The sequence below is a fragment of the Ranitomeya variabilis genome, chromosome 1 (genome assembly GCF_051348905.1).
Source record: "Ranitomeya variabilis isolate aRanVar5 chromosome 1, aRanVar5.hap1, whole genome shotgun sequence".
Classification (NCBI taxonomy): Eukaryota; Metazoa; Chordata; class Amphibia; order Anura; family Dendrobatidae; genus Ranitomeya; species Ranitomeya variabilis.
In genome coordinates this window covers 752559963-752575309 of record NC_135232.1, presented here as the reverse complement: position 1 = coordinate 752575309, position 15347 = coordinate 752559963, and the positions used below count along the sequence as shown (strand labels likewise).

Genomic DNA, 15347 nt, shown 5'->3' with positions numbered 1-15347 from the left:
ATGGCCGGGGGACCACCACTGTGCAGGAAGACTACTGTACACAAGATGAGATGCAAACAACAAAGGGTAGATTTATTGGGAGGCAAGGAATGAGGGGAATGAGGAAGATGCAAACAAGGGTTAACAATAGCAAAAAACAATATAAATAAGTAATCTTGTCTGTAAAATAGCAATTTCTACAACAATTACAGACTCAGAATTTGTCTCACAAACAACTTTAAACAATAAAAACCAATAATGATGCTACCCTGTGCATAACCTCCCTGGCCTTTACTAAGCAGGCCACACGGCTCCCGTGTTCTCACTACTGAAGCCTGCACTAGGCCCTAACTGGTGCACCATACAGGAACAGACTCACGGTGATGTTGGGGACTCAGGTCCAGTCCCAGGGGGCCCCCAGAAGTCCAAGACGGTGGTGCGCACGGATTCCTGTAAGCTCTGTGAAGCGTGGTCGTCTCCTTGCTTCCGGATACTAGAGATGCTCCTGGAAACTGTAAGTCCCCTTCTCAGTATCTTTGTGGCTTCACAAACTAGCACAGAACAGCCACCTTTGCTGTAACCGGGAAAGTCTATTTCACAAACGCAGTTCGTCTCAAGCTGTGTAATCTTTCTTGCATCCAGAACAGCTCACAGTTCTCTCTCTCTTCTTTCTAGCAGCTTCTTCTTCTCACACACGCTGCTTCAGCTCCACCCCTGCACCCAGCACTGACCAGTTCATAACAACGATAAGAGCAGGGGGGAAAAGCAGAACATACCATCACACCAGACAAGGGGGTGCAGCCTCTTAAAGTGACAGCATGTTTCTTACTGTCCATAACAACACCACCCTCTTACATGCCTCCCTTCTTAATGATGGTCGTCCTCGGCCATCACAGCATCAGGGTAAAAGCGTAATGGAGGAGGCAACAAAGGTGTAAAAACAGACAGAGCACACTGTTCTACATATCGGACTGGTGGAACCCCCGCATTAGACCTCTGGGATCTCCGAAGCTCTTGGCTGTCAGGCAAGGCTTGACTATGTTCCAGAGGAACACTTGTTGCAGGGGACATTGTGAGCTCTTGTCTGGTCTCATCCTCGCATGGCGATACTGGTACATCCATGGAATTACCGTCTCTGGGCGGCTGAGGACCCCCTACTGTGTCAGGGACGGTCCACCACTCATCATCGATTTGACCATCAGGCATGACAGATTCAGGAAGTGGAGTGGCGCCTTCAGGCGACAATGGCATAGAACAGACCTCAGACCGGCAAGGCCGCAGCATATTTCTGTGAAGTACTCTAGGGGCGGATGCCCCATCTTCAATCTGTACCTTGTAGACAGGGCCGTTAGCATACACTCGCTCGATAACCTTGTACGGCTGTACTTCCCATCTCTCACTTAGTTTTCCCTTAGGGCGTTTCTCTCTGACCAATACTCGGTCTCCAGGTTGGAGCGGTAACTCTTGAGTCGGTTTGCGGGCCGTATGTTCTTTTTCTTGCAGTTGCTGACCCGCCAACCGCCGTATCGTTTGCAATCGTTGCCGGTGCTCCTTCACCCATGAGGTGACAGTTCGCTCCATCAACTCCTCTGGCTGTTCCAAATTCAGCTCAATGATCTCTCGTCCAGCTCTTCCAAACAACAGTAGATAGGGGGTATAACCCGTGGTGGAGTGGACCCGATTGTTGTAGGTCCAGACCAATTCTGGGAGATAGTCTGGCCAACACGCCTTCTTATCCTCCTCCAACGTTCTCAGCATCTGAAGCAAGGTTCTGTTGAAGCGTTCACAAGCTCCATTGCCTTGAGGGTGGTAAGGGGTGGTCCGGGACCACTCGATGCCATACATGCAATACAATTCTTCCATCACCTTGCCTTGGAAACAGGCGCCTTGGTCGGAGTGGATGCGCTTTGGGCACCCATACACCCGGATGAAGTCTTGACAGATGGCTCGCGCCGCTGATTCCGCAGTCTAGTCTCTAGTCGGAGTGACTACTGCAAACTTAGAGAAATGATCGGTCATCACCAAACAGTATTGCAGCCCCCGGGCCGAGTGTCCCACGAGGAGATAGTCAATCATCAAGACTTCCAGCGGTTCCTTAGTTTGTATGGTCTGGATGGGTGCCCTCTGTTCAGTACTCTTAATGAGGTCACATACTCGACATTGCCGGCAAACCTCTTCCACCACAAGCTCCAACCGGGGGCAATACACATACCGCTGCAACCATTGGTATGTCTTTGTGGGGCCGAAGTGCACTCCGAATTTGTGGGCTTCTTTAGCTATTTCTTGAGCCATTCTTCCTGGGATGACCACTTGCCACCTTACTTCCATATCTTTTGGCTGTTGCCTCTTACGATATAGTACTGACTCTCGCACTTCCAGTCTATCCCACTGGTGCAACACACTCCTCATTTCAGAGTCCAGATTATCTCTCTCTTGTTTGCCAGGCTTCCGCTTTTGCGTTACCCACCATTTCATCTGTCTCAGCCCTTCGTCTTCATCCTGAACGTGTCCCCATTCCTCATTGGTTCTCCCCAGGGACCGGGGTAATGTGCAGGCCTCCCTTCTTGACTGGGCCACAACCATTGGGGGTTAAACTTATTAAAGTCTGGGGTTTCCTCCTCTTCGAGTTGCTCATCAAGATCCCCCACTGGAGTCTCCACAGGCACTCTTGACAGCCCATCCGCATTTGCGTTTTCAGTAGCAGAGCGATAACGGATGGTAAAGTCGAACTTGGCTAGGCGAGCCATCCACCGTTGTTCTAAGGCCCCCAATTTAGCATTCTCAAGGTGGGCCAGGGGATTATTGTCTGTTCGAACTTGAATTTTTGTACCTGTCAGGAAGCCTGCAAACTTTTCTGTCATGGCCCACACCAGGGCCAGGAGCTCTAACCGGAAGGAGCTGTAATTGTGAGGGTTTATTTCGCTGTCTCGCAGGGACCTGCTAGCATACCCGATGACTCTCTCATGTCCATCCTGTATCTGAGAAAGTACTGCACCGAGTCCATGAAGGCTACCATCGGTGTACAATAGGAACGGTTGATCGAAGTCTGCATAGGCCAAAATCGGGGCCGAAGTAAGGGCATTCTTTATAGCCTGGAAGGCCTCGTGTAGTCCCTGTGCCCAGGGGATGCGCTGGGTCTTCGGCACTCCCGCGGTCCCCCTCAGCAACTCATTGAGAGGACCTGCCACCTTCGCGAAGTCTTTAACAAACCGGCAGTAGTACCCAGCGAGTCCCAGGAAGGCCTGGAGTTCTCTCACTGTTTGAGGGACTGGCCACTTCTGGATAGCAGCCACTTTTTCTGGTGAGGGTAGAACTCCATCTTGTGACACTATGTGGCCTAGGTACTCGATCTCTCTCATGAAGAGGTGAAATTTTTTTGGCTTCACCTTCAGGTTATGAGCCCGCAGTCTTCCGAGTACCTGTCCAAGCCGGGCAAGGTGGTCTTCGAATGAGGCTGAAAACACAATGATGTCATCCAGATAGATCAGGGTAGCCTCAAAATTTAAATCTCCCAAACACTTTTCCATCAGCCGTTGAAAGGTGCCTGGAGCATTGGAGAGCCCGAAGGGCATCCGGTTAAACTCGAACAGCCCCATAGGGAGGATGAAGGCGGTTTTCTCTCTGTCTTTCTCTGCCACGGCTACTTGCCAGTATCCGCTTGCTAGGTCCAGGGTGGAGAAGTACTTGGCTTTCCCCAACGCTGTCAAGGATTCCTCGATGCGGGGCAACGGATACGAGTCTCGAACAGTGCAGGCATTGAGTTTCCTGTAATCTACACAGAACCGGATGGTCCCATCCTTTTTCTTGACGAGCACCACTGGGGCTGCCCAAGGGCTCTGACTACTCTGCACCACTCCTGAATCCAGCATCTGCCTCAGTAATGTCTTCACCTCTTGATACATCTTGGGCGGCATCTGCCGGTATCGTTCTCGAATTGCACGAGCTTCCCCAGTCGGTATCTCATGTGTGATGGCTTCAGTACAGCCGAAATCTTCGGCGTGACGGGTGCATGCGGCCTGATTTTCCCACAGCATAGCTTCTATTGCTTGTACACGCTCAGCGCCCATAGCCTTCACATCCACTTCCATTTGATCAAGGATGACCCGTCCACTCCACTCCGGGGATGGTGTCTCTTCGTCTCCCGCAGCAACTGCTAGGGTCCACCCCACGCCTTCTTTCGGTGATAAAGACATCTCCTTCTGACTCACCACTTCACCCTTATGTAGGTACACCAGGGCCAGATCTGTCCCTCGTGGCAAGGTGACCTCCCTGGGGCTCACATTCAAAGCTCTTATGGGGACATGTCCTCGCTGGACCACAGCTATCGTACGAGCTATCATGACTTCTTGGTCCACTCCTCCGCCTACCACAGGCTGATCAACCACTTCCAACCCATCGAGGTTGCGGTGAGTCCCCACTGGAAGGTATACTATAGTTTCTCTTGAAGGGCTTCCTGAGTAGGCTTATGTGGAGTAGCCTTCTTCCAATATCCAGGTCCCCGTTTGGTAAACATAATCTGATCGAGTTCACGTAGGATATTCATTCCCAGTACTACAGGCACATCTTCCTTGATAGGCTCAGGGACTAGCAGGATCCCTTTTCTCCCAACTTCTTGCCCACAGATTCGAATATTCATCCACACGACCCCTGTGACCGGAATCGGTTGTTGGTTGGCAGCAAACAATCGAATCAATGTCTCTTTTTCTGGCTTGGCCAGGTCCTGGAAATGCTGCTTGAAGTATGCTTCTGGCATCGTTGTCACTTGTGACCCGGTATCTACCAGGCAATCCACCAGAACTCCTTCAAATTCAGCATGTAGGATGGGGCTCCCAGCAATCAAGTGTTCGTTATGATATGGAGCGGCCTCTCTTCTCGCCTCCCCCGCAGAGTGCCGCACTACTGTGGGGGTTGGTAGTTTAACGGCGGCTTCTGCTGGCCTTGAGTATAGTTCCGACAGTCTCTGGCAAGGTGGCCCCGTCCTCCACACTCCCAGCATTGAATGCCTCCTCCTCGCCGGGGGGTACTTCGAGCCTGCCCTCGTGCCTCCGATGCCTGACGGGAGGGGGCTTGTTCTCACTGATCCCTTGTCGATCGGGCTGAAGAATGGTTGCATGAGTATGGTGGGTCAGTCTCTTGTAGTTCCCCCACTCTTCGCTCCATCTGGGTCAGTTTCTCTTGCACGTTAACAAGGGACCGCTGCAAGTCTTGCACTACCTGGACCAGCACCTCTTGTTGGTTTGGGTCCCCTCTGGAATTGGCGCCCTGGATACGCATCACCCCAGACGCATAGCTTTCTTCTTTACTTCAGGCCACTGTTTCCGCCAGGACTTGACGGAACGTAAGGGCTGGATCTGCCCGGACCCGTTCTGACAGCGCTCGCCTCAAGGATGTGCTGTGTAGTCCCAGAATGAATTGCTCCCGGAGTATCCGGTCTTTAGAGCCCATGCCGTCAAATCCATCTGCCTCCTTTCTCTGCACCTCTGCGAACACTTCTTGCAGTGCTGTTGCATACTGAGAAATTCCTTCTTCTTCCCGCTGCAGCCTAGAGAAAAATTTGGCGCGAAGATGTCCCGCGCTAGCAGTCTCGCCATAGATCTCTTCCAGGAACTTCACTAGCTCCTTCAGGGTACTGCAGGTGAGTTCTGGTTGTAGGCAGAGGTTTCTGCAGGCTTCCCCCTCTAAGGCAGTCAAAGCAATGTCCGCTTCAAGGTCTGGGCTGATGTTATAAATCTTCAGGGTGCTTTGCAGCCGGGACACCCATTCGGACAGTGGCATATTCTTGCCGTCAAATTTTGGTAGCACACTAAATATGGTGCCCATAGGGAGTGTCCTTGCAGGGGTTCCACCAATGCCCACAGCATCCCCATTAATGTTAGCATTCCTGCCATTGCTGTCTGCTGCCTCCATCTTGGTGACAGTACCCTGCTCGCAGCGCCACTTGAAGTGATGGCCGGGGGACCACCACTGTGCAGTAAGACTACTGTACACAAGATGAGATGCAAACAACAAAGGGTAGATTTATTGGGAGGCAAGGAATGAGGGGAATGAGGAAGATGCAAACAGGGGTTAACAATAGCAAAAAAACAATATAAATAAGTAATCTTGTCTGTAAAATAGCACGGTTCTACAACAATTACAGACTCAGAATTTGTCTCACAAACAACTTTAAACAATAAAAACCAATAATGATGCTACCCTGTGCATAACCTCCCTGGCCTTTACTAAGCAGGCCACACGGCTACCGTGTTCTGACTACTGAAGCCTGCACTAGGCCCTAACAGGTGCACCATACAGGAACAGACGGTGATGTTGGGGACTCAGGTCCAGTCCCAAGGGGCCCCCAGCAGTCTATACAGTGGTGCGCACGGCTTTCTGTCAGCTCTGTGAAGCGTGGTCTTCTCCTTGATTCTGGATCTAGGGGTGCTCCTGGAAACTGCAAGTCCCTTTCTCAGTATCTTCGTGGCTTCACAAACTAGCACAGAACAGCCACCTTTGCTGTAACCGGGAAATTCTATTTCACAAACGCAGTTCGTCTCAAGCTGTGTAATCTTTCTTGCATCCAGAACAGCTCACAGTTCTCTCTCTCTTCTTTCTAGCAGCTTCTTCTTCTCACACACGCTGCTTCAGCTCCACCCCTGCACCCAGCACTGACCAGTTCATAACAATGATAAGAGCAGGGGGAAAAGCAGAACATACCATCACACCAGACAAGGGGGTGCAGCCTCTTAAAGTGACAGCGTGTTTCTTACTGTCCATAACAACACCACCCTCTTACACCGGCTGTCAATCAGCATGACATCAGTAGTCTCGCCCCGTCTACAGGAAGAGAAACTGGTGCTCTGCTGACAGGAATTAGCTGAAGCTCAATGGGTACAACAGACAGGTACTTGCCTCTGATAGCAACTACATGCTTTTTTTTAAGTCCAGGAAATATCCTATAAAAGAAAAAATCCAGTGAAAGGTTTAAAAGAAGATACATTTTTACACTGCAAACACAAACCTAATAAGGTACAATTAAGAAAAAGCAGGAATTTCATGATATTATACCATTTAGATATGATGTATTTTTAATATTTACACCAGTAACTGAAAGATGTACCCAATACAGTAGCAGACACATTACCTTAGATAATTTGATAGACATATTGTCCCCATATACAGGGACATGGTACTACAAGGTGACGCCTGTCTGAACAGCATAAATAGCAGAGTAGAGTTTAACTGGTTAGTAGTGTAACTACAATGGGTGCAGGGCTGAACTTGAATTTCTCCTTGGTCCTGAAGCCTAGGAAGCAGCTAGCATGGCCCAAAAGGTCCCTTTGGCCAATATGAAAAATACAATCATATTGATAGTTGCAGGCCTACTAATTCAGCATTTGGGCCCACAACTTACAAGTTTTGTTACTTTCTACTAGTGCTGCGAGCCCTTGCTAGCTGTATCATATGCTTTTAATCTAATACATACTGTTTATCCAATCCAAATTTAACCCCTTAAGGACCATGGGTATTTCTGTTTTTGCATTTCCATTTTTTCCTCCCCTTCTTCCCTCAGCCATAACTTTTTTATTTTTCCGTCAATATGGCCATGTGAGGGCTTGTTTCTTGCAGGATGAGTTGTACTTTTGATTGGCACCATTGATTTTACCATATCGTGTACTGGAAAACGGGAAAAAAAATACCAAATGAATATGCAAAAAAAGTGCAATTCTCCAATTGTTTTTTGGATTTTTTTTTATCATATTCACTAAATTATAAAACTGACCATCCAATAGGATTCTCCAGGTCATTATGACTTCACAGACACCAAACATGTATAGGATCTTTTTTTATTTAAGTGGTGAAAAAAAAATCCAAAATTTGTACAAAAAAAAGCTGCCAGAGACCCCTAGCATCTCCATTTTTAGGATCTGGGGGCCAGGTGAAGGCTTATTTTTTGCATGCTGATCTGACGTTTTTATTGATACCATTTTGGTGCAGATACAATTTTTTTTATTGAAGTCATTGCAATGGTGCCAAACAAACATAATTCTGGCATTTTGACTTTTTTTCTAGCTACGCCGTTTACCGATTGGGATTAATTCTTTATATATCTTGATAGATCAGGAGATTCTGAATGCAGCGATACCAAATATGTGTAAGTTTCAATTATTTTATTGTTTCATTTTGAATGGAGCGTAAGGGGGGTGATTTGAACGTTTATTTTTAAAAACATCTTTTATATTTTTAAAAACATTTTTTTTGGCACGCTTCAGTAGTCTCCATGGAAGACTAGAAGCTGCCGTAACCCGTTTGAATCTGCTACATACAGGCTATGAGCACCAACCACCGGGCGGCACTCATAGCAACAGGCAGTGACAACCATAGAGGTTTGCGTTAGACCTTTGGTTGTCATGCCAATCCACCAGTGACCCGTGATCAGTCACCAATGGCGGATTTCTGTCGCAATTGCCGAAAGCACATGTTAAATGCCGCTGTCAGAGTTTGACAGCGGCATTTAACGGGTTACAACGGCGGGAGGATCTTGATTCCTCCGGCGGCTCCTATGGGCACATGACAGCTGATCAGATCAGCTGTCAAGTGCCGGACAAGGTGAGGGCTCACCGCTGGAGCCCGCACCAAACAGGGGGAGGCGTCCAATGACGGATAGATCCGTCATTGGACATTAAGGGGTTAAAATCTGCTAAACTTAATGTAGGTGGGTTGATAAAATGAAAACCACAGACAAAGCTAGAACTCTGTAAATGCTTACACAGCTTACAAGTAAAGACCAGGAGGACAATTAGGCATCCATGTTTTGCATCTTTTCATGAAGCTATCCACTTACTGCTGTTAGTATATAGATGTATATGTTTACATACTGTAACTGTCCTTAATCATTTAAAGAGAAGTAGAAAAGATAATTCTTACCTTCAATAATAATACATCATTGAATGGCAGATATTCAGAATCGTATTCTGGGTGTATGTGATGGCTCTCGACTGCTAGAACCTGCTGTGTTTCTTCTGGCTGAGAAACATCATGAGCCCCAAGAATGACAACAATGTCCCTGAAAAATGCCATATATTGGAATCATCTAAAGGTTCTTATATTTTTGCTTGGTTGTTTACAGCAGCAAAATCATAGTAGACTCACATTACAGTGGATTTCTACAGAAAAGCTTTAAAGCAATAAACCTAAAAATGTAAAAATCAAAATGTATCTGTGTAGTTTGCCGCATTAGTAAGTTGATAAATTTACATAATGATATGCCACCTTTCTGTTTTTGTGCACCTTTCAAAAAATCTGTTTCTTTAGCAAGTTGTCTCCCTAAGACAACCCTTCTGCATATGCTCTGAGGGCTTATACAGCTCTGGTAAAAATTAAGAGACCACTGCCTAATGTTCAGTTTATCTGATTTTTCTTTTTATAGGTATATTTTTGTGTAAAATATAAATTGTTCTTTTATTCTATAAACTTCTGACAACATGTCTCTGAATTTCCAAGTGGTAAATTTTGTATTTTTTTTCTGACAAGGAAAAATGGTCAAAATAAAAAGAAAACCCAGTGCTTTCAGACCACAAATAATGCAAAGAAAACAAGTTCATAATCATTTAGAAACAACAATACTAATGTTTTAACTCAGGAAGAGTTCAGAAATCAATATTTGGTGGAATAACCATGATTTTTAATCACAGCTTTCATGCGTCTTGGCATGCTTTCCACCAGTCTTTCACACTGCTCCTGGCACAAAAATGTAAGCAGTTCTTCTTTGTTTGATGGCTTGTGACTATCCATCATCCTCTTGATTACATTCCAGAGGTTTTCAATGGGGTTCAGGTCTGGAGATTGAGCTGGCCATGACAGGGTTTTGATGTGGTGGTCTCTTAATTTTTGCCAGAGCTGTAGATGACAGAGCAGATCCTGTTACTCACCATCTTCTTCTACTAGCCAGAGCACAAACTGTGGACAAATAGTGCCCATTAGCATGGCATACGCACCCGAATCAAGTGTTACATGGTAGGCCATTTATTTTAACGGCAGGTATATAATACCAGGTTTCTACAAAAAGTTGTGGCTGCATTTGAAAGTGTGTCTACTTCTAGCATTCCCTCTGCATTCAGCAGTTATTAGTACATAATACAAGGAAAAAAATGTTTCTATTGATGGGTCTAGACAAATGTGATTAAACATAAATAGCTAGTATTGTGAATAGTATAGCCCAAAGAACTGGACTATATTAGGCTAGGGGGACAGTCAGTGGAAATATAAAAGAAAAAAAGGAAGTAGAAGAACCAACCAAAAAAGTCCCAGTAAAGAAGATGGTGATTACAAATAATACTTTATTGAAACCAGGTAATAACAGGGGTGACAGAGCAATGATAAAAAAATTTAAAAAAAAAAATGTATATAAAAGGACACACACCCAGGATAGCAAAGTCATCCTGTAAGGAGAACCAGAGAGGCTATCACAGTATAGTCATGATCATCATAGGAATAAGCGCAATAAAGTGAATAACCAGATAAGAACAATTAGATATAGATTCTATAAGGATACACATAGCAATCGGTGATAGTGTAACAGTGTGTATTAGACAACTGAGGAGAGGTCCATATGCTGTTAGGACAGGGGTAGAAAATAGATACGGTATAGGTGAGACAGTGCTCATATTGTGCTATGGACCTATTATAATAAATCACCTACCAGTGTAAGCCATGAGTTGGTCACATAGTAGGAACTAAAACATTAGTGTGGCCTAAATGACAGGTCGCTGAACCTTCAGGGACCTGCCTCCTATTTTAGATATTGTGCTTGCGCTGTTAATATTGTTCTTTACTTTAATTTATAAAACTATCTCGCTATGAAAGAGACCAGTCAATCACCTCTAGCAGCGCTAGGAAAAGCCATCTGAAGGTGAAGCCGGACTAGTCTCTTCTCTGGCTATGGTTCCTGGTCGGATCTTCAAAGTATATTTTTTCCTGAAACTGAGCGTTTGAGAGAAATATATACCTGGCTATGATTGCTCACTCAGGCTCTGATTTGTTCTGCCTGTGGTTTGAGCAGCATCTATCAGGTGACCAGCTCCCTTTACCTTCAACTATAAAGTCATGGCCAAAAGTGTTGCTCCCAGCGTCGGACTGGAGTAGCTTGGGCCCACCAGAGAAAATCATTCTAAGGGCCCACCATGCTTAAGGGGTACTAGCTGCAGAGTCTTCCCTTAGCTTCCATCTGGTCAAGCACGCTAGACACAGGATACATACACGTGACACACACCAGTCACACGCTAGACACAGGATACATACATGTGACACACACCAGTCACACACTAGACACAGGATACAAATACGTGACACATACCAGTCACACGCTAGATACAGGATACATACACGTGACACACACCAGTCACACGCTAGACACAGGACACATACACGTGACACACACAACAGTCACACACTAGACACAGGATACATACACGTGACACACACCAGTCACACGCTAGACACAGGATACATACCCGTGACACACACCAGTCACACGCTAGACACAGGATACATACACGTGACACACACCAGTCACACACTAGACACAGGATACAAATACGTGACACACACCAGTCACACGCTAGATACAGGATACATACACGTGACACACACCAGTCACACGCTAGACACAGGATACATACACGTGACACACACAACAGTCACACACTAGACACAGGATACATACACGTGACACACACCAGTCACACGCTAGACACAGGATACATACACGTGACACACACCAGTCACACGCTAGACACAGGATACATACACGTGACACACACATCGGTCACACATTAGACACAGGATACAAATACGTGACACACACCAGTCACACGCTAGACACAGGATACATACACGTGACACACACCAGTCACACGCTAGACACAGGATACATACACATGACACACACCAGTCACACGCTAGACACAGGATACAAATTCGTGACACACACCAGTCACACACTAGACACAGGATACATACACGTGACACACACCAGTCACACGCTAGACACAGGATACATACACGTGACACACACACCAGTCACACACTAGACACAGGATACATACACGTGACACACACCAGTCACACGCTAGACACAGGATACATACACGTGACACACACCAGTCACACGCTAGACACAGGTTACATACACGTGACACACACCAGTCACACGCTAGACACAGGATACATACACGTGACACACACCAGTCACACGCTAGACACAGGATACAAATACGTGACACACACCAGTCACACGCTAGACACAGGATACTGTTGTGAATTTGGTTTTTGGGCTCCCCCGGTGGTCACTGGTGGTACTGGACTTGTGTGCTTCACTTTCTCTGTTCACCTGTTTCCATCAGGATATGGGTGTATCCTATTTAGCTTTGCTGCTCAGTTATTCTAGTGCCGGCCATCAATGTAACCAGAGCCTTTCTGTTGCATGTTCCTGCTTCTAGACTACTATCAGCTAAGTTGGACTCTTAGTCCTAAGTTTGTTTTGCATTTTTGTTCCAGTTCACAGTTATGTTATTTTTCTGTAGCTGGAAGCTCTTGTGGGCCGAAATTGCCACTCCGGTGTCATGAGTTGACACATGAGTCTTAAAGTAATTTCGGGATGGTATTTTCATAGGGTTTTCAGCTGACCGTGAAGTTCCCTATTGTATCTTCTTGCTATCTAGTAAGCGGACCTCGCTTTGCTGAACCTACCTTCATACTACGTATGTCTTTTCCTCTGAACTCACCGTCAATATATGTGGGGGGCTTCTGTCTCCTTTTTGGGGGAATTTCCCTAGAGGTAAGCCAGGTCTGTCTATTCCTCTATTAGGGTTAGTTAGTCCTCCGGCTGGCGCTAGGCGTCTAGGGATAAAACGTAGGTATGCCACCCGGCCACTGTTAGTTGTGTGGTAGGTTTAGCTCACGGTCAGCTCGAGATTCCATCACCCAGGAGCTAGTCTGTAGTTTAAGTTCTCTGATGTTTCCTTGCCATTGGGAACCATGACAGTATGGCCGGCCAAGGGTTAAAACCGTTGGCAGAAGAAAGGAGAGAAAAAGAAGTCTGCAGATTTTTTTTTTCTGAGCTTGCTTTTTAGTTGACTCAGTTGCATTTCTGCTCTAATTGCAGCCTTTGTCTCTCTCTCTCCTTCTAATCCTTGAATGGCTCTGATCTCACCTGATTAAAATGGATCCTCAGAGTTTGGATACAGGTTTGAATAATCTTGCTATGAAGGTTCAAAATTTACAGGATTTTGTTATTCATGCTCCTATATCTGAACCTAGAATTCCTATACCAGAATTTTTCTCCGGGGATAGATCTTGTTTCCTGAATTTCATAAAATAATTGTAAATTATTTCTTTCCCTGAGATCTCGCTCCGCTTTCCTTGCTGCGGGGTGACCCTCAAAACTGGGCATTTGCATTGGCACCCGGGGATCCTGCGTTGCTCAATGTGGATGCCTTTTTTCTGGCTTTGGGGTTGCTTTATGAGGAACCTAACTTAGAGATTCAGGCTGAAAAAGCCTTGATGGCCCTATCTCAAGGGCAAGATGAAGCTGAAATATACTGCCAAAAATTTCGTAAATGGTCTGTGCTTACTCAGTGGAATGAGTGCGCCCTGGCGGCGAATTTCAGAGAGGGTCTCTCTGATGCCATTAAAGATGTTATGGTGGGGTTCCCTGCACCTACAGGTCTGAATGAGTCCATGACAATGGCTATTCGGATTGATCGGCGTTTGCGGGAGCGCAAACCTGTGCATCATTTGGCGGTGTCTTCTGAGAAGGCTCCAGAAAATATGCAATGTGATAGAATTCTGTCCAGAAGCGAACGGCAGAATTTTAGGCGAAAGAATGGGTTGTGCTTCTATTGTGGTGATTCAACTCATGTTATATCAGCATGCTCTAAACGTATAAAAAAGGTTGATAAGTCTATTTCAATTTGCACTTTACAGTCTAAGTTTATTCTGTCTGTGACCTTGATTTGTTCATTATCGTCAATTACCGCAGATGCCTATGTCGACTCTGGCGCCGCTTTGAGTCTAATGGATTGGTCCTTTGCCAGGCGCTGTGGGTTTGATCTAGAGCCTCTGGAAGTTCCTATACCTCTGAAGGGTATTGACTCTACACCATTGGCTAGTAATAAACCACAATACTGGACACAAGTGACTATGCGTATGAATCCAGACCATCAGGAGATGATTCGCTTCCTTGTGTTGTACAATCTACATGACGTTTTGGTGCTCGGATTACCATGGTTACAATCTCATAACCCAGTCCTTGACTGGAAAGCTATGTCTGTGTTAAGCTGGGGATGTCAGGGGGCTCATGGGGACGTACCTTTGGTTTCCATTTCGTCATCTATTCCCTCTGAGATTCCGGAATTTTTGTCTGATTATCGTGATGTTTTTGAGGAGCCTAAGCTTGGTTCACTACCTCCTCACAGAGATTGCGATTGTACCATAGATCTGATTCCGGGCAGTAAATTTCCAAAGGGTCGTTTATTTAATCTATCTGTACCTGAACATGCTGCTATGCGAGAATATATTAAGGAGTCCCTGGAAAAGGGACATATTCGTCCTTCTTCATCTCCCTTAGGAGCCGGTTTTTTCTTTGTATCTAAAAAAGATGGCTCTTTGAGGCCGTGTATTGATTATCGACTCTTGAATAAAATTACAGTCAAATATCAGTATCCTCTGCCACTGCTGACTGATTTGTTTGCTCGAATAAAGGGGGCTAAGTGGTTCTCTAAGATTGATCTCCGTGGGGCGTATAATTTGGTGCGAATTAAGCAGGGGGATGAGTGGAAAACCGCATTTAATACGCCCGAGGGCCATTTTGAGTATTTAGTAATGCCTTTTGGTCTTTCAAATGCCCCTTCAGTCTTTCAGTCCTTTATGCATGACATTTTCCGTGAATATTTGGATAAATTTATGATCGTGTATCTGGATGATATTTTGATTTTTTCGGATGACTGGGATTCTCATGTCCAACAGGTCAGGAGGGTTTTTCAGGTTTTGCGGGCTAATTCCTTGTGTGTGAAGGGTTCTAAGTGTATTTTTGGGGTTCAAAAGATTTCTTTTTTGGGGTACATTTTTTCCCCCTCTTCCATTGAGATGGATCCTGTCAAGGTTCGGGCTATTTGTGATTGGACGCAACCTTCTTCTCTTAAGAGCCTTCAGAAATTTTTGGGCTTTGCTAATTTTTATCGTCGATTTATAACTGGTTTTTCTGATGTTGCTAAACCTTTGACTGATTTGACCAAAAAGGGTGCTGATGTTGCTGATTGGTCCCCTGCTGCTGTGGAGGCCTTTCGGGAGCTTAAGCGCCGCTTTTCTTCCGCCCCTGTGTTGCGTCA

The 15347-nt window shown here is 45.8% G+C and overlaps 1 protein-coding gene across 1 annotated transcript in view; it reads right to left on the bottom strand.

The window, feature by feature from the left end:
- LOC143782822 (mast cell protease 1A-like) overlaps nucleotides 1-15347 on the bottom strand; it is a 76289-nt gene that overhangs the window by 32223 nt on the left and 28719 nt on the right. Inside the window, exon 3 of the mRNA XM_077270708.1 lies at nucleotides 8887-9025. Within this exon, the coding sequence (XP_077126823.1) occupies nucleotides 8887-9025 (139 nt within the window). The remainder of the gene's footprint in view (nucleotides 1-8886; nucleotides 9026-15347) is intronic.